The sequence below is a fragment of the Mobula birostris genome, chromosome 19, assembly GCF_030028105.1.
Source record: "Mobula birostris isolate sMobBir1 chromosome 19, sMobBir1.hap1, whole genome shotgun sequence".
Classification (NCBI taxonomy): Eukaryota; Metazoa; Chordata; class Chondrichthyes; order Myliobatiformes; family Myliobatidae; genus Mobula; species Mobula birostris.
In genome coordinates this window covers 1,144,070-1,164,501 of record NC_092388.1, presented here as the reverse complement: position 1 = coordinate 1,164,501, position 20,432 = coordinate 1,144,070, and the positions used below count along the sequence as shown (strand labels likewise).

The window sequence follows — 20,432 nt, the reverse complement described above, 5'->3', positions numbered from 1 at the left end:
GCTCTATAAGACTCTAGTCGGGCTGCACTTGGGGTATTGTCAACAGTTTTGGGCCCCATATCTTAGAAAGGATGTATTGTCATTGGAGAGTCCAGAGAAGGTTCATGAGGATGATGCCAGGAACGAAGTTAACATACAAGGAGCTGCCGAAGAGTTTCGGCCTGGTGCGTTGACTGTACTGTTTTCCGTAGATGCTGCCTGGCTTGCTGAGTTCTCCCAACATTTTGTGTGTGTTACATATGAGGAGCTTTTGGCAGCTTTAGGCCTGTACTCAGTGGAATTTAGAAGAATGCAGGGAGATCTCATTGAAACCTACCAAATGTTGAAAGGTCTAGATATGGTGGATGTGGAAAGGGTGTTTTCTATGGAGGAGGTATCCAGAACTAGAGGGCCTCAAAATTGAGATGCAACCCTTTAGAACTGGATTAAGGAGAACTTTATTAAGCAGAGGGTAGTAAATCTGTGGAATGATCTGCCACAGACTGCGGTGGAAACCAAGTCTGTGGGTATATTTAAGGCGGAAGTTGATAGTTTCCTAATCGGTCAGGGCATTAAAGGATATGGTGAGAAGGCAGGTGTATGGGGTTGAGTGGGATCCAGGATCAGCCATGATGGAATGGCAGAGCACACTCGATGGGCTGAATGGCTTAATTCTGCTCCTGTCTTATGGTCTAGTCAGTTCTGCCTTCCTTTTTGCAGGTTACTCCCTGTTCCTATCCTTTTGAAAACCCCAACTAATCCTGTTTCTACCCTTACAGTCCATCATTTGAAGCTGAGTCTGCACAGCAGCTCACTTTTGTTTGCCCATTATTTGGAATTAGTCACCCTAGCCCTTGAATCATCGGCAAATGTGAAAATTCTGTCATGATCTGGTTCATACATATTAAATCACCTCACAACCTTTCCAAATCTACACATTGCTTTATGAAATATAGGGTCTCCATCATAATCCAAATTACCATTCATTTGGTTCTTTATTCCTTCCCAACACTCCTCCAAATCTTCCCTCATTCACTTTTAAAATCTCGAGTGGTGTGGTTCTGCCAATTGTACATTCTGTCATGGCCAGGGCAATGCCACACAATAGATTACTCATCATGGTGATCTGTAATCACCAAAATCAAATACAGATTTTTGTCATCTTGATATTAAGTTAACCAAAAATAACCTATATTACTATCTCTACGCTTGGTATTTGAAGATATTTCAAATGAAAAAAGAACACATCTAAGAAATTAGCACATTACAATGTTGACAATTTTTCACTTTTATTACAGATTAACATATTCTTTGCAAGTTCAGTACTTTTATTTATCATTGATTTTTATGCTTCTATTTTCTACTTCATAATTTAAGACTTTGATTTAAATTCTTGTTCTATAATCACCATTTTAAAAAAGCACTATGTTCCATTTCAGCCACATTCCCAGCACTTACAAATTCAGTCATTTGCCTTTACAAATTCTAAGTATTTGTATTATTTCTGTAATTACAAAGAATCTGCATTTCTACATTGCAGATTTTGAGTCTCAAACTACTTTCCAAAATTCATATAACTTGACATAATTAATTTAAGTTGCCTCGTATGCATACCTGATATCAATTAATGCTCATGTCTTTGACAGGGGTATATTGTGAAGCATTTGAAATTTCATTCAATCGCATACACTCTTTCCCTGTTCCAGCTTTTAAGTTACACACCAATCAATTATGTACACACTTCACATTTTTGGTTTAATACCTATTTAATCTATGTTAAGTGTCAATTGCAGAAAGGAAAAGAGGTTCAAGTTCCCCCTACACTCCGGGAGTTTGTATTATAATTTAGAATAATTCTCTAGTTTGGTTCGGTGCTTCATTCTGGACACATTGTTCATTTCAATTTTCATTAAAGAATATTAAAACATTATGTAGGCACATTTCATATGCTATTTGTTTTTTGGTATTTGTACAATTTTTTGTATTTGATTTTGTTTTTGTATTTGCAGTTTGTCTTTGTATGCAGTTTTTTCATTGATTCTATTGTATTTCATTGCTCTACTTTGAATGCCCACAAGAAAAATAAATCTCAGGGTAGTACATGGTAACATACTTCCATAATAAATTTACTTTGAGCTGTTCTTTCAGTAATCTTGGTGAACATTTTAAAATTCTCCAAACACTTTAGACAGAAACTTATTTTATCTCCATCCATTAACATTCATCACAGTTTGATCTTGTAACATATAAACCATTTCCTAGGCTAACAGTACTCTCAACATTTAAGAAAAGATCAGAAAAGTCGTTCAAAAAGAGGGGATATGACAAAAAACAATTTTGATTAGTTTTGCTGAATGCCCATCTTAATGTTGAAATTTATAATTCACTGAATTAGATGATTTTACAACTTCATTGTCTACGTCACTGTTCAATGGTTCTTTGGTGAATCCAACTACAGAAATGAAATTAAAGTTCAATAAAATAGCGAAGATAGTTGATAGTTCATCACAAGATTATCTACAATACAAATACTTAATTTCTAAAGGAACTGATGCTAGTTCTATAATAATTAACTCATCAAAAAAAACTTACTGACTGAATAAATCATTTCGTAAACACATTGCCAAATTCATTAATTGTGTATTCATCCGTTTAATTTTTAGAAATAAATTATTCAAATTAAAATACTTTGAATAATCATTTGCAAAGCTTGTTAAAGGAATTTGTTCTCTTTTGAATCCATATAACTTTTTAAACATTTTACAAGCTAATTCAATTTCACATAATGAAAAAGAATCCTTACTTTTCAAATATTTAAATACTTATTTATGGCAATGTTAAAAAAATAGTTTCTCATGGTCAGAAGTTTCCTGCAAAACTATTTATAAACTATTTGAATAACTGAATTCCTTTTCCAATTAAGACAATAAGTGACAAATCAAAGACAACTTCTGCAATTATTATTTTATCATGAATTGTTATTATTTTATTTATATAAGGTGATTTCAATTTGAATCAAAGGTGCATAGAATTCCCTTCATGTAGAATAGATCCTATACTAAATTTCATTCATGTATTAGAATGAAGGGGAATGAAACTAAATAGATAGTTCTTTCAAATATAAGTATTGATACCAGTGGATAAATGGTTTATTTGATATTTCTGTTTAACTATTGGTAGAAACCATAAACTAAAAATAGTTAAACTAGATTAAAAAGAACCCTGGTTATTCTGAACCTTAACCAAACAATACACTTCAGTGATATCTACAAGGGTCTTTATTCAGGGTAGTTTTTCAATTGATCTTGGTAACTATTACATACATTTTTAAACAATTATTAAACCAAATTTTAAAACAAAAATATGCCTCCATTCAAACTATGTATTTTGTTGTTACTCTATCATTTACCTCAAACTAATAATTCATGAAAAAAGTGATTATATAAATTACCAACTGGAATTGATTACATACAACTTTCAATAGCTATCATTAACCAAGGCTTGTGGGAGGAAGGTAAACGCTTTATCCCTTAAGTTCCTGAGCAAAAACTAAATACTTTCCTTGAAGGAGTAGAGATCAACAAAAGCAGGTTGTCAGTAGTCCTTCTGCCCTCTTTTAGCAGCTAGCTTCAGAAGATCTATGAAGCTTTGTAACTACAGCACTTCAGATACTGTACAACTATAGAATGGCAGTCAGAATTAAGCAACTACCATTCACAGGCTTACAACATCATTTTGCAGTTTAACATGTATTATTTTTAAACTGTTTCAAATCAGATTAACAACAATAATAAAAGAATCATAAATGCTAATTTCTCTAATAAGTTTAGTTGTTGAAAACAAAAAGAACTAGACTATGTTACAAAAATGTATTGTTTGATGAATTGTTCCCTACTCTGACAGGTTACCACATCTCAGCAACCCATCATACCATGCACTCCCAACATTTTACCCAGTTTTGACTTTTATTGCCTTTCTTTGCACACCTACATTTTAAATAGATCTAAATGATTTTCACTGATGTCTCCATACTGCCCTTCTAGCAGAGAAAGGTGGTTTCCATTAGGCACACTGGATCATGAGCATCAGCACCATATTAAAGTTGTTGTCACCACAACAACAGCATTATCTTTTAGTCTGAACATATCATGTTGAAAGTTAACTGACCTGAAAAACTATCAACATAATGCTTTGCAACAAAAAGCTATTTCAATTATGAGAAATTATAAAATGCTAAACGCAAGAGATACTGCAGATCCTGAAACCAAGAGTTCCACACACACAAAATGCTGGAGGAACTCAGCAGGTCAGGCAGCGTCTGTGGAGAGGATGGAAGTGATATAACAGGACAAAGAAATAAAACAAACAGGAATAGAGAAATATGACCCAATTTGAAAAAAAGACAAAAAAAGGGACAGAAATTAAAAGAATATATTATATATTTACTGCTCAATAATAAATACAATTAAAGTTAGTCAAAACACAATCTGTAATTGAAGTTGAATGGTGGCTTTGAAAGACAGAAGGTCAATAGCAAGTTATGCTCTCCAGACTAAGACAATTGTCATTCACCACCACTACTATCAAATGAAACCTGCCCTTTACTACACCAAAATTGTATCAAAGTGTATAAAGGTTTATATCCTAGAAGAGCTAAATGGGATTATTATCTTGCAATACTTTAATAATGTATAAGATTTCTCCAGTCTTTGGATTTACCAACTTGGGAATGACTTGCAATTATTTAAACCATACTGCTTCATTCTGGTTATGTTTTATATAACTAATATGTAAAATTAATGTTAAAAGTTTAGAACATGATACTGAAAGAATACATTTGCATCCAAGTAAATATATAGTAACAATTGTTTACAAACATAAAACATTCATTATCAGAAACAGGTTTATTATTGACAATTTATTAAATTTGTTGTTTTGCAGCAAGTGTGGATTTTCTCTTAACGAACAGAAAAAGAATGAGATCTCTTGATCTCATATTCATGTTGCTTCAAAACTAACAAAACATAATTTCAGTATAAAATGCAACAGATAGATAAATTGATTCCACTATTGATCTTAAAGTTCACATGCATCAACAGCAAATATAATCAACTTCTATAGAAAGCTGCAGAATATAGAATGGTTGATTCCCAGAACCATTTTTGTACATAATTCAATAATTCTGAAGTTTTGAGAACAATTACAGAGATATCAGTGTGCTATTCTGATAGTTTCACAACTTATCATTAAGGATGAAGGGAATCAAATGCCATACTGATCAAAATAATCAATTTTATTTAAAGCAGACACAAAGGAAAAAAATTCTAATACCTTGTATAGGTAGACTTGTTAAAAAAATCCATTTCCAATCCTATTTAAAATTAACTCTCATTTATTTAGCCCAACCACATATAGTTTTAAGTTGACTGCCCAGACCCAAATCAAGATACCTCATTTTCTACTGGCAAATTGCACTCTGTTTACATTTCCAGGTGTCATTGGAATAATGCATTATGCAAGCATTTTCATCACATTCTGAAAATCCTTTATTAAAACAGAGAAATATTTGTCTTAGATTTAATATCAAAGAACACAACACACTTGGTACTTTGATTATCAAAATAATTCTCTAACTTATTCTTCCATAGAAAATTGAGAAACTTTTACAAATGTTTAACAACATTTCAATTTTTTAAAAAGAATTTTCTAATTTAACAATAAAATATGTTGAACAATGTGATACTATAAAACCGTATATGGAGTTTCTAAAAATAATTTTTGGTAATCAAAGTCAGTCACTTTAATACAAATCAATTATTTAAATTCACTATCCAAAATAACTTGAATACTAAAAAAAAACAACAACTTCTTTTTCACAAGAACATAGTATTTAACCAGTTCAGAGAACTCAACTTATTGGATCAGGTTTAATCTCCACTTCATTGTTTGTGTTTATGCAAATATGGTTTCACCCAACATTTGAGACATTTTAAGATTTCACATAATTGTTCTTTTAGCAAGGATTATAATATAGTACAACTAACATGAAAGTTATAAATTATAAGGTAAAATAGGCATGAGTTTAAAATTTTTATTTTAAGATACTCTGAAAAATCTGATAAAGTTTTAAAAGTTATACAAGTTAGTTGACAAGTTCCACCCCACCACCCAAAGTTTTTCCAACTTAATTATGATTTTGTCAGTCAGAAAAATTTATATTTGTTTTACATTAAAACAGTGTGGTATATAAAGTTCAAACAGATCTTTAGCTACAAAAGGAGTTAACATTTTTTCTTTGTCACAAACCCAATGTCTGAATTAAAACAACATGCTTTTAAGGATATAGGTTTGAGACCAATTTTTTTGATAACTTCTAAATGAACACTGTTGGCACTTTTGAGTTTTAAAAAAACAATCCTAAGGTAGTCAGTGATAATGAGTAACAAAAAATCTTAAGATTTGTTGCAAATTTGATTTTGTCCTCTAATTTTACCATAAAGTAAGTTTCCTTAATGTTAGATCTTGAATATTATTCTCTCTACATTGCTTTTATGCCAGGAGATCCTACTGAAATTATTTTTTTTAAAACAGCATTGGACCTAAAGTTATAATTTCCACCCACAATCTCCAGTTTTGATGTTCCTATATAGTGGAGTTCTAGTATTTGAAGTGATCAATTAACCTTACCCAAATTAAATTGGTAATTGGTATTTCCATACTTTGTTAGCTCCATGGACAGTTTTCTTTGTCCTTTCAATAGGCAGATTATTTTGTTACCCTGTACAGGAATGGAGTGCCCAAAAGTACAGAATTGCATAGACTTACAACTGAATCAGAGATTAATAATTGTTCCTAACTACTCCAACTTTCGAAAGCATGAAGGGCACAAACAATTAGAGAATTTTTTTTCCATAGTTTAATAATACCATACCGTATAAATAAAAAGTATTCGTCTTTCACTATGAATAAATATATAAACTTTATAATTTTCCAGGGAAGGACGTAACAATCAGAACGACTATCATTTACGATCGAAACAAAAGACTTGGCAGTCATTAACGCAATTTAATTGCATTTTTTAGGTTAATTTTAAGGATTAAAAAAACGTGGTAGGCGCTAGATAGGGCGTTCCGCGCTATCTGGGCCAGTAAAGCAGACAGCTGTATTCACGTGAAACAATTGAAAGGTTAAAAATAAAAATGATATTGACAATTACTTTCTAATTTTCGAAGGGTTCCACCTCCGGAGAGGGAGATCCGCATCTTTTTCACCAAACGACGATCTTGCTTTAAACAAGTTTTAAATCGGTAAAAACTGAATTTCTTAAAGACGCGCCTACCAACGACATCATAAAAAAAATCCCACGCGGGTTCGATTTCGGATGTCGAATTTCTTCCGTTCGTTCATTCTGAACGCCTCTGACACTAAAATGCAACAATGCGATTTGAGATTTACCATTTCTGACCTTTTTCAGAACGAAAAGGGTCCGTTTAAAATACACGACGTTTTGGCACAATTTGTTTCAGATTTGATCAATTTCAGTATTTATTGTAATATTTATGCTCAAATATTAAAATCGCAACAACCACTAAAAATTCGAACACCTTTAGTTCCAATTTTACAATGGAAACGACGACCAGACTGCACCACCCCAATTTTCATATTTGGAAAAAAAAATCGAAATCCAACCAACATTTCGATGCGATCCTACAATCATCTTCTCGTGGTTCTAAGCAGTAACTAGCAAGTTGGGGTTAGAAGACGGAGCGGATACAAAGGGGGTGGGGGGAAGCTTCAAAATATAAAGTAGTTACGTCTCGTTTATTAGAGTGCAGCCATTGCAAGGTTTCCGTTTTGGTGGCGACGGGCTAGGCATCTTCTGAACGAGTTGTCCTTTCAAAAGTGGGCAATGGAATTCAGAGGGAAGACACGAGGCTCAGACCGCGGAATTGCACTTTCCTTCCCCCCCCCCCCCATGCCTATGCAAACAGCTGCCCCCTCCCCTCCTCGTGGCAAATCACTGGGAGGGGATCGCAGGGCCACCGCACCGAGGGAGCGCAGCAGCCGGGCCAGTTTTCGCGCCATCATTCTAGTCCACGGCAGAGTGATTTAAACCAATGAATGAAACCTACAGGCTTGGGTGAAAAAAACTCGCTCAATTGGTAGCGAGGCTGAAGCACTTGATAGGGTGCAAGAGTCGGGGCTACGTACGAATGAGAAGGCGCATACAGGGAAACCGAAGGGGGAAAACGCAGCGATTAACAATCCCACAAATGTTATTGTACAATCGGGACATATCTCCCCTCTGCCCCACACCCCTCCCTTCCCGAGGAGAACTGAATAGCTGGCATTCCTCACGTGAAGAGTTGATGTGTAGTTTGACCACGTGGCCCATTCAGTCCGAATTTTCAGGGAATTTTTTAGAGCCGCATTTTATTTAGAGGCGGTGCTTAGAGTAACGTAGTGTGACATTTTCACAGCCTGTTTGCGAAAGGGGTTTTGGGGGAAGACAAAAAATAGTTTTTTTCCCTCTCTCCGCGGCCCGCCATCCTGGACTGTTAACACAACTATTTGTTCTGGGAATTTATTTTTATTCCTTTTGAGGACTTATCCTTCCTCAGTTTTATATTTAATTCGACCGATTGTTTCTCCAAAGGGGAAGATAAAGAAGGAGAGATCTTTTGCAGTTTCTGCAACATGAATAAGCTGTATATTGGGAATCTCACCGAGAACGTTACCACTGTAGACTTAGAGAGTCTCTTCAGAGAGTGGAAGATTCCCTTCTCTGGACAATTCCTCGTCAAAACTGGCTATGCATTTGTCGACTGCCCAGATGATAACTGTGCTATGAAGGCTATAGATACCCTGTCAGGTAAGCAGTTTAATCTCAAATACACCCATCCAACCTCGTGTTTAACGACCAACCTGGCCGTAACCTGGGTTGGTTGAGAGGCCTTGTGTCTGGGTTTAGCAGAAACTCTGAGCTATTGAGCACTTGAAAAAATAACTTCCCAGAGCACGCGCGTCCCTCGCACTTGCCCAGACATCAGCGGAAGAGACACTAAACTCTCCTTGCTTCAATTTTAAAAATTTACAACCCTAATTGTTAGACCCCATTCTATTCTTTCGCAGCGGCACGCGGTCTTTTTTTTAAACCACTGTTTATAAAGTATAGTAGCGTTTTAAAGGTTTGGAAGGAGCTAAGTAGAGATCAGTACTGTGCAGAATGCGTTATCTTTTATTTATTCAACTAATGGAGTTGAGATTTTTTTTGTGTGTAAATACTTAAAATGGGAAAGTGATAGTGTTGTAGGCCTTTAACGATCCTGGCGGCAGCTCGGAGGCTCCATTCAAATCAATGCGCGCCCAGGAAGGGAACGCGCACTTCTGCCTCTATATTTTATTTTTTTAAGGAAAAAATTAAGACAAATAAAAAGTAATTGCGCCAGAAACGACCAAAGACCAAGTGTATTTTCGTTTATTGCATCTGACAGCGCGAATTGGTTTCCAGTCGGCCATGCTGAGTCCCAAAAGTGTCCTTTAGCAGTCGGCCACTCGAAACATGGCTGCAGATGAGAATACAGAACAATTGAGTGCACGACTTTTTCTAATGTACTTGTTTAAACTCTTCGCGCTTGTCTTCGAATTCCTGTTGTTAAACTGATTCGGAGGATTAGTAACATCGCTACCTAGGAAGTTGTTGATCAGAATCACGCGCTTAGATAAACGCACTTAAAACAACCGGACAATTTTTAAAATGCTGAACTCGCTGTAGTTTAATAAACGCTCGTATTTTGTGTGTTTCCGTAGGTAAAGTGGAGCTGCACGGGAAATCTATAGAAGTGGAGCACTCCGTTCCTAAACGACAAAGGTAAACGGGTGAACTTAGCTTTATTTGTCTGTCCAAATTAAAATAAAACGCACCGATCTGTCTGTTTTGAACTAAATGTTATCCAAACCCCAATTGATGTGAGTTTCGTGCATTTTAAAGGAACATCAATTGCCTTTTTGAATTTGCTTATTATACCTTTTTGGGGTGATGCATTTTGTTTATAATCTTATTTCCTTAATTTATGTTGGTGTTTAATTCAACTCCTTTAATTTTGGTTCGGAAGATTCAAGGAGCTTTACCTTAAGCTGTTGGACCTGACGCAGTAGTTTTTTAAAAAAGTTCGTGGTTCAGCTGGAAATGCTGAGATGCTTTTGGCACTTGAGGAGTTGTCAATCCAAGAGAGGAAAATTCCAAGACCATTAAAATTAAAACCTTTGTTGTACAGAAAAATATCTGAATCGGTTTCAAAAAGGGCTGCAAATGTGTAGATGGTTCCCATATATATGGTGTAATACGATTTATTAAAATGAAATGCTACTGCTATTATAAAAAGACATAAATTGGGCTATGATTGAAGTTGGAACTAAACGTCAATTGTTCTTCAATCTCGTAGTCAAATTTTGTCCATCCCAAAATAGAATGTGGCTAACATTTTGGAGAGGTAATCAATTGTTGTAAGTTTGAGAATTAAAATGGCTAATAGAATTTTTAGTCTTGCCATTTTGTGTTCCTCTAAAAGTTGAATTGTTTGGTGGGATACTTGTTTTCATATAAGAGTTTTATTAATCGAAGTATGATGTTTTCCACAATCAACATGTGCATTTTTGTAATTATGCCTGAAAATGGAACACACTTTTGAGAATATTAATTAAGAACAAATCTTTCCACTTCATGTCAATTAACCATTTTCTGAGCATGGGTAACATGGTCATTTGTGGTGAATACTGAGAAGTTGCTGAAAATGCTGTTATAGTTGCAAATTGATGATGAAGAGTTTATTGTAGGAGAAGCCTTTTGAGAACACCTTCTGCTCCCATAATTGTGTTCAATTTCAATCGACACTGTTTGCCTTCCATGGATTCCGTATTTAATAATTAGAGCAGATATGACTAAATCATCATGTCTGTGTTCTTTTTGATTGCAAAGTATGTAAACAATTAAATTGGGCTTGAATCTAAAAAGATGCAAATTTAATATTTAAGGCCATTTGTAAAATATGACTTTTATTTAGTAATTTATTAACATTTTAGTACATTATTTAAATCTGTTCTAAGTGAAAGCTGTTTCTTGTGAGACTTTCCATGTTCCTGAACAAGTTTGTGTAACTTGTTCAAAGGTGAAACTGGATGCAACTGATAATTTTAGTGAATGGTTTGGTTCTTTGTACAGAAACTAGACTGGTATATATGGACCAATTTCCCTTGTAGCTCTTGCTATAATCTGGGGTTTCATTGTAAATCTTTGGAAAATATGGATTCTGTTCACATTTTTTAAGTAATTTAAATTATTAATAACAGTAGGAAGTTAGTTTAAAATGTTTCATGGTAAACTAACATTTGAGAATGAGGCTCAATTGATGATCTTGTAACTTGTGCTGAGTTTTTGCCTTTGCTTGTTACATCCCTTATAATCTAGATTAGAGAAGTATATTTCTTTGTAAATCGCCATTGATTTTGTCAGAAAGTAAGTAATCCTAAAATTTAGAACATATTTAAAACTTGGTACGCTGAGTTTGAGATTTGGTTGTGGTTTTGTTCCTTTTGTGTGGAATTTAATTGGAAATGATTTGATCAGATATGTAAATATCATTCCTGTGTTCCATACCAAGCTGCAGTGCAAATTAAGGGATAGAGTAGGATGTCTTCCCTCTTCCAAAAAAGTTGAGAATTTCGTACACAGCCAGCCTTGATGTGAAGATTTTTTTTTAAAAAAAAGCTTGCTGCTGATTGAATCACTTTGTATTAAAAGAGAACTTTGATACTAACCTTATAAATTGAGAAGTAGATTAATGTCTAACCCCTCTGGACATAAAACTTTATTTACATGTTTGGAAGTATGTATATTCTTTTGGGCAGTACAATCCGTTATTGAAAAACAACTTGATCTGGCTGCCATCTTGCATTCTGCATAAACAGCTCCCTGGGATATTTGGGTTTGGGGCCAGTGTATAGCTTTCAATGCTCCCCGTGGTGAAAAGGAGGGGGCACCCTCTAACTTGCTGTGGGGATGTGGAATTAACAGCAGTAGTTTCTCATGAGTATGTATTGTCATTTGTGAAAAACAACATGAAGGATATAAAATTCTTAATCCAAATGAGGTTTGCAGTGGGCAATCTAAGTGGTGTCTTTCAGAAGTGGTTTGAAATTGATCTGTAAAATGACTTTGTTCTGTATGAGTAAGGGTAATGGGGGGCTTCTGAGTGGAACCTTTTCAAATGCTAGCTAAATTTCTATATAAAATTGGTTATATTTGCATTTTTAAATGCAGGTTTTCAAAAAGTGCAAAGTTCAGTTCTGAAGCATTTTTTCTTGGTGCTAACAATATTTTATTTTCAATGGTTTAGTTTCTTTTTCTGAAGTAGTTTTTTTTGTACCATAAGATATTTTGTAGATTTAGAGAATTCTAGCTATTGTTTTTTTTAAATCTTAAACAGTTTTCTTTGCTTAAATATTTTCACAAAACAAAAGCAAGTTTTGTGTTTTAGTCCCTTTTTCTTTCAGATGCAATTCAGCCGAATATTTGGCTGTTGTAATGTGTGGAAAAAGGTTGATCAGTTACTTTGCTTTATTTAGTAACATTGCTTCTACAGTTTTTGGAATCATGCATATGTACCCGTATAGAAGCCCACCCAGTCTGCTGGTATGTGAATCCTGCGAGCTGTACATAAAGCCTTTCCTATACAAATATTCACTTTGGTCTGAAGGACTGGATTTGGTGAACATAACCTTTAAGTTTTTTTTATATAATACCTTATTTAAAATGTAACTTTTTTTGGGAGGGGGTGTGAAATGGTAGTGATTTCAAATGGAAAAAGCTTGCTTTACTAATAACAGACCAACATATGGCATATGCAACTCTTTCAGCCTGGTCTTCCTGCTCAGTTTTCATCAATGCACAATGTCTAGATTTATCCAAACGCCAGAGTTCTGCATATTTTCATTTTCAAGCTTGGAAACTCATTTTGAATTATCTAGTTTTTTTTTCTGGTGACTTGATGTGCACGGTCGGGCAGTAAGGAGCCTCTCTCATTCAGCTCTTTGCCTCGAGGCTTGGGAGTCAAATGCAAGGGGTACTGCTAATCCACATCCTCCTCACGTAAAGAGAGGTCAAGAGGTGGTGTCAGTTAGGGTTGCCATAAAATTGTGTTTGGGGCCAGAGGACCAATCGGGGCAAAGTTTGCTTGATTTGTTATTCAAAGTGAAATTCTTGGGCCCAGCAGTCACTGCATTCCAGTTTGCGTTGGAACGTTCAGAATTGACGTGGGTACACCCACCATTGCAAAAGCGACCTTTGTACCTGCTGTGAAAGGCAGGTTGGGAATATGGTGCAGTAGAGCACTTAGTGAAGTGTTAACAGTGAAAGACGGGGAGGGGGGGGTGGAGACAGAGAGAGAGAATGGCTAAATCTCGCTTGGTAGAAGGTTGGGGAATTTGTAATGGGGGATGGTAAAACTTGTAAGATGGCTTCAGACCTTGTGTTTGAATATGTGCTTTTAGTTCACAAAATACACAGCCAATCTCCAAGTCAGTATGCAAATTTCTTCCCCAGTAGCTTAGGATCAGCTATTGGGGGGTATGGGGGGATAGATCATAGAAAATAATTTGAATATAATCATTTAGCTTTTAATGAATTCCCAACTGTGGCTGAGATTCTGTTGAAACTCTCTGACATTGATGTTTGTAGCCTTGCTGTGATATCACAGCAGCTGGTCTATGGTGGGGTAGTGCACATGTTCTCAGGCTGATTATGCACAGAGGCTGCATTGGGCAGTTCAGTTTGGGGGGGATGGGTGATCTGACACTTGCCACCTGGGGTTAGAATGTGTCGAAATCTGAACATACCATACTTCATACAACTATAAGTAACCAAGGTATTTCCTGCTAAAAAATGCTACCTTTTTTTTGGGAGAAAAATGTTACATGATTTCTTCAAACAAAAAAGCGCTTTCTTTGTGTGCAGTTGAGGCCCAAATTGATTTGCTGTGCCCATAAGGTAATGAGAAATGGCTGTGAAGTGGCTGTTCTTTATTCTGCCTAGGGTTACTTCCTGCTTGACCTCTGACCACAGTCAGTAAAGGGGCAGCCATTACACACAAGGTGGCCGGACTGTGGCAAATACGGTTGCAGGGAATGGGAGTTGTGGCTTCCTACAGCTATTAGCTTTTAGAAAGTATTAAAGTTAAAATTGTAGAATAGTTTTCCCTTTGTTATTTGATTTTTTAAAAAATAAATGTCTAAATGGTTTTATGGACAAATGCACAAAAATCAGTCTGAAAGTTTGTGAAGACCAAGTCTGGTAGATTTGTCTTCATTCTGGTATTTCTTTGCAACAGCAGTATGTTAAATACGAGAAGAATGACTTGTGAGATCTGCCAAGTTACCTCAGTATAGTGACTTCAGTTGTCTAACAGCTCTTCATTTGTATTTTGACATTTTTCGTTTAGGTTCTCTGTACATTTTATTTCAATCTGTGGCTTATTTCACTCTTTTTAAAAGAACACTTAAATATTCTTTAACTGGATTTTTCTCTTTTTTAAACAAACAATGAAATCTACTTCAGGTGTCATTTTTAAGTGTGAATCATACATTTCTCAGTGTAGTTGTGTTCAAACATGTTTGGAATCAACTAGATCAAAATTATTTTGGAGGTTGGAAGCAACAGAAATTAGATCAGGTTCCTGAATCCTTTGACTACAATAATGTTTCTTTAGAGTTGTTTATGTGTGGTCTAAACTTTTATTCTAGTCACTCCTTATCTTGTCAAATGTCCTAATATTTTATTAAAGTCAGTGTTGTAATGATAGGCACATAATGACTACATTGTAAAATGTACTTGTTTGGGATCGAACTTTAAAGATTTTCATTCAAGGCTGAAGGTAGTGGTGTACATTGATGAGATCTTTGCATTTTTTTTAGCAGAAAGCAGATGTAAACAACCTACAGTGTGTTTTGAAGTTGTGAATATCTGTTGGAGCCCTGGTGGTATTGTAAGAATGAGTAATTGACTACAATGAAACATTTTTGGAAATTGAAATTGTTAATTGTTGCATTAAAATCTACAGTTACAAACCTAGATGTGGAGACTTTCTTACAAACTACCACCAAATCACGATCATCTGCTTTTTCTGGATACATAGAAAATTGGGTTCAAATTTAAGGGATTAGATATGCATGGCATGCAATTGCTTAGTTTTTCTATTTCAGAAATAAAAGATGTTAATGATTGTATTCTGAATTGTGGGAAATGATGCACTATTAAATATTAAATCAATTTAAAATGCCCAATTACCTCTGTTTCCCCAGAACTATACCTGTTGTAATATTTCTTCAAAATGGCTATTTTAGGGTAGTAGAACTTGAGTCATTGCATGTGAGAAATATCAGATAGATCACTTGCCCAATAATGTGGCTTGCATATTAAACCCTGGATTTTAATATTAAATCATATGATATTGAAATACAACTATCAAATTCCAATTTGGAAGTCTTTCCTGTACTGTGGTATTTTGGCCATTTAATTTATAATGAACTAATAATGGGATCTAGTGTGACACCAGATAATAAAAGCATATGTGCACATTTCTAATGAAATACCTTGTATAACATTTTAATCAAACGGAATGGTGCATAATAGAAATTTCACAGCCAACCAGGATATTGTTGAGTGAACGTTTAAAATTTTTAACTTTGCTTGAGTTTGTTTTTATAGCTGTCTTGATTAAAGTTCTGATCTATTTGAAGTTGGTCTGTTTCTATCTCTTCTTTCCACCCCACACGTGCGCACAAATCTATATACAGTATTTGCTGAACTGGTTAATTTGAAACATGATAATGGCTGTAGCATTTCTAAAATTAAAGTGATAAGTTTCTGAAGTGGGTGTAAATTGGGAAAAACATTAAAATTGGAAATTAAAGTTGAAAGTAATTTTGTTATCAAAGTGCATGTCACCATACACAACCCTGAGATTCAATTAGAGCTATAAATAGAATGATTTCAGTAAGACTTGCCACATTTGTTTTAAAATTATTTACAATTATGAAGCATCGATAAAGGCATTCATAGTGTTGAAATTCCTGCAATTCACATGTTCTTAAACTTGTGATTATGTATTTTTTGTAATTTCGTTAGCCTTGTCTAAGATTAAAAAGATTTGATAAATACAGCTTAATTATCTCAGCCTTTCAATCTGTAACATTTTGTTTAAAATCAAAAGTCACAGATTAGAGAAATACAATTTCATAGCATAGTTTTGCCTTTTTTTCTGTTGGATGCGAATAAAATATTGGAATTTGTCCAAGTATGTAAGTGCAGAATTGAAGGTCTAGTTGGGGATTCAAATGATTAGAAATAATATCACAAAGGAATGGACACGAATCACATTTGCATTCATTTATAATTGATCTGTGTTTAGATTTCATCAGTTGTTGTGTTGGCCGATTTAATACTTTAATAGTTTTTGGTAGTGACTGTGTAAACATAATCAACTGCACATTAAAGCCTAAATGTATCAACTTTTTCCCCCCAAAGTTGGTGTTTCCTACAAATTTTCTATAAATGTTACCATCAGTGTAAATCTCCACATTGCACCAAACTTGCATGACAATTGAATGATAAACTGAAACAGTTGAACATTTTCACCATGTATCCATTTGAAATTGTTCTATTCAGTGAAACTTTTGTAGTGGAGATCGTCAGTGTTCAAATGAAACCATCAGGAAAAAGTAGCAAGTTTTAGTTCACATGAGTAACTCAAATGGCAGGCAGTGAAATTACTTATTAGGACTCTGCAAATCTTAAATTATGCAACATACAAACAGTGGATCTAAAATCTACTCAAATGTATGTATTATGTGTAATGTGTGCAATATATGTATGTAAATACTTGTGTAGACACACACTGTGACATCAGTGTGAATGTTGTATTCTCTAATGCATCACTGAAAATGATTTGGACTTCTGACCAAATGTTGAATTATGTGAAATGGATATTTTTTTCTTTGTCTACACTGACCACTTGTGTATTACCCTATCCTTCCTGCCACCATTATAGATTTATAGAAGTCATTTTGAGGGAATGTCAGTCTAAATCTATTCTCGAATTGCTGTGTAAGTGACTCCAATAGTAACAGCTGCAATTGAGAGAGAGAAACGGCAGCTGAACTGAAATGATTAAGCTAATAAATAATTTCTGGATTTTTAATTTACAAACTTCAATTAGAATTTAAGTGAATATTTAAATTTTGGAAGGATTTGACAGTATATTTTCTACTGTTGGTCAAATGTGTGGTCTGTTCAGAAAGACACAAAATCATGTTAATATGGCATTAAATTTGAGTTAAAATTGTTATAAGCTTTTGAAATGGATTAACAAGTAAAAGCTAAATTTGTTAAACAAAAAATAGTTGACGGCATCTTCTCATTGATACTTGGAACTCTTCAATGTGCCACGTTTGTCTTTCTACTGATAATTTTGCCCATGGGTCCCTCAGTTTCACTCTCTCAACCCCTTATTTCATTATTGAAATGTTCCTTTACCAGCCTCAGATGAAGAGCACCAATATCTTTAGTTTGCTGTCAGTTTTTATGTTAACATCTATGTGCAAGACTGGGAGATTTGGATGAATTTTTTTTTCCCCTGAGAAGTTAACCAAGCTAGGATATGATTTTGCTGGGCATCAGCATTTTCTTGTGTAAGTGTTGATTGACCAATTAAAGCTCTTGATTTTTGTTTCATTCTCCATTTGAAGGGTTCACTTAATCATGTTTGGATTTGGGTTTCACAATCAAATTTATTATCACCGGCATTTGTCCGGAAATTTGTTAACTTAGCAGCAGCAGTTTAATGCAATACATAATGCAGAAGAAAGAAAATAAAATAATAAGTAAATCAATTACGGTATATGTAAATTGAATAGATTAAACTTCTGTTTTAAAAAAAACACCAACAAAAAAAAACGAAATGTATTTTTAAAAAGTGAGGTAGTGTTCAAGGGTTCAATGTCCAGTTAGGATTTGGATGGCAGAGGGGAAGAAGCTGTTCTTGAATTGCTGAGTGTGTGCTTTCAGGCTTCTGTACCTTCTACCTGATGGTAACAGTGAGAAAAGGGCATGCCCTGAGTGCTGGGTTTCTTTCCCATCTCCCTAAACCATGGGGACTGAGTCACATTGTGATACTTTCTAAGCTTCTCTGGATAAAGTTGGAGAAATCCAACTTGCTTGATGAACCTGATGCCTTCCCAAGCACTTGGATGAGGGGCTGTTGAATGCGTTTACTTGAATGTGCTGGCTGAATGGTAATGGTCAAATGTGTTCATTTTAATTACTAAGGAATTAACCTGCCTTTGTAATTGGAAAACTTCTTGAATTTAAACAGCATACTAGAGAAAGATGTGCATTTCAGTTATCTGAAAGAATTCTTTAATTGTAAACTAGGGAGGGAACATCCCTGGGAAGACCACAATCTAGGGAGAGACATGCCAAGTTTGGACTTGTATTGTTTGATTTCTCTACTGATGTTAAGGTCTTACAAAATTTATACAGTACATATTTGAATTTTTCAATGACTGACTTTAAACCTTTGAAGAACCATTTCTTGTAATGTAAAATTAAGATAACTTTCTGAAGGCATAAAATCATTATACAGATACCTGAAAGAGATCATCATAACTGAAACCTGAAATTGTACTTGTAACTCCTAAGAGAGCATTATTGCACAACATATTCTAAAATACAACATTCATGTTTTCTCCGAGGTCTAACTTCTAGCTGTTTCTAGCAACTTAATCTGCACGGCTGAGGTTACTGCTTTTACATTCCTGCAAGACTTGTCCAGCAGGTCATAACATCCTTTACAATTCAGTAACATCCATGGTCCTGAAGTCTCTCAAGCTCACACTTCTGAAGTTTAAATAGACTAACCACTGAAGTTAGTGTATCTGTGAATTTAAAATATTGACCTTTATCTTAAGAGCTTTAATATAAATCACTTCATTCTCCCAAAAGGAGCTAAAGCATTGCTCAATTTTTTTTTGAGCCTAAAGCTCCCAAAAAAAGTACATTGCACTGAGAAGAAATGTAGGTTCAAAGGACTGAGGTTAAGCTTTACATTGTGGATGAGTTACAGGGAAAGTTAAGAGGCAGCTGAAAGTGTCAAAAACATGACTTTTTAAGGAGAAGTACAATAATAAAATGATGCCATTTTCCTCTGGAGGAAATTCTCAATAAGAAGGCATTATGTTTAAAAACAAAAAAAAAATAAGTTGTTGGCCACGTAGAAGTACAAACAAAAGATTATTTTAAATTGGTAATAGGAAACTTCTACTCCGGGGGTTCCCAGCCTGGGTTACAGATCCCTTGGTTAAAGGTAGGGATCCATGGCATAAAAAAAGGTTGGGAACCCCTGGTCTACACCCTTTACAGGTTCTTGGTTAGTCAGAATGCCGAAGATTGCACCAAAAGGATGGACAACCAGTGTGCAAAAGTCAACAAACTATGCAAATACAAAATAAAGAAAAAGAAATAATAAATAAGCAATAAATATTGAGAACATGAAATGAAGAATCCTTGAAATTGAGACCTTAGGTTGTGGGAGCATTTCAGTGATGGGACAGGTGGAGTTGTCCTCTCTGGTTCAAGAGCCTGATGGTTGAGCAGTGGTAACTGTTCCTGAACCTGATGGTGTAAATCCTGCGGATCCTGTGCTTCCTTCCTGATGGCAGCAGTGAGAAGAGAGTGTGAGCTGATGGGGTCACTGATGATGGATGCTGCTTTCCTGTGACAATGCTCCATGCAGTTGTGCTCAGTGGTGGGCAGGGTTTTACCCATGATGGACTGAACTGTGTCCGCTACTTCTTGTAGGATGGGCCATTCAAATGTTTGGTGTTTCCATACCAGGCTGTGATGCAGCCAGTCAATATACCCTCCACTACACATCTATAGTCATGCTGAATCTTCAAAAACTATTGAGAAAGTAGAGGTGCGGTAGCGCTTCCTTCGAAGTTGCACTTAATGGGCCCAGGTCCCCAAGTGCTGTTCAGTGCTCTTCAGGTCCACTTAAATAACAGCGAGGGATTTAACATTGCGGACCCTCTCCGCCTTATTTTTCTCTCTTCCCCCCCCCCCCCCCCCCACCCCCTGACAAGAACCGACTCATAGACCTCCAGTTTCTTCCTCAAAGTTAATAATCAGCTCCTTGGTCTTGCAGACATTCGGTGAGAGGTGGTTGTTGTGGCATCACTCGGTCAAATTTTCAATCTCTCCTATATGCTGATTTGTCACCACCTTTGATTTGACTTTTTATACTTTTATACTTTATTGTCGCCAAATAATTGGTACTAGAATGTACAATCATCACAGCGATATTTGATCCTGCGCTTCACACTCCCTGGATTACAAATATTAA

The 20,432-nt window shown here is 35.2% G+C and overlaps 1 protein-coding gene across 1 annotated transcript in view; it reads left to right on the top strand.

The window, feature by feature from the left end:
• The first annotated feature begins 8,290 nt into the window (after nt 1-8,290).
• The window catches only part of igf2bp3 (insulin-like growth factor 2 mRNA binding protein 3), a 182,394-nt gene continuing 170,252 nt past the window's right edge, over nt 8,291-20,432 (top strand). Inside the window, exons 1-2 of the mRNA XM_072283096.1 lie at nt 8,291-8,851; nt 9,790-9,850. Of these exons, the coding sequence (XP_072139197.1) occupies nt 8,677-8,851; nt 9,790-9,850 (236 nt within the window). The 5' untranslated portion in view covers nt 8,291-8,676. The remainder of the gene's footprint in view (nt 8,852-9,789; nt 9,851-20,432) is intronic.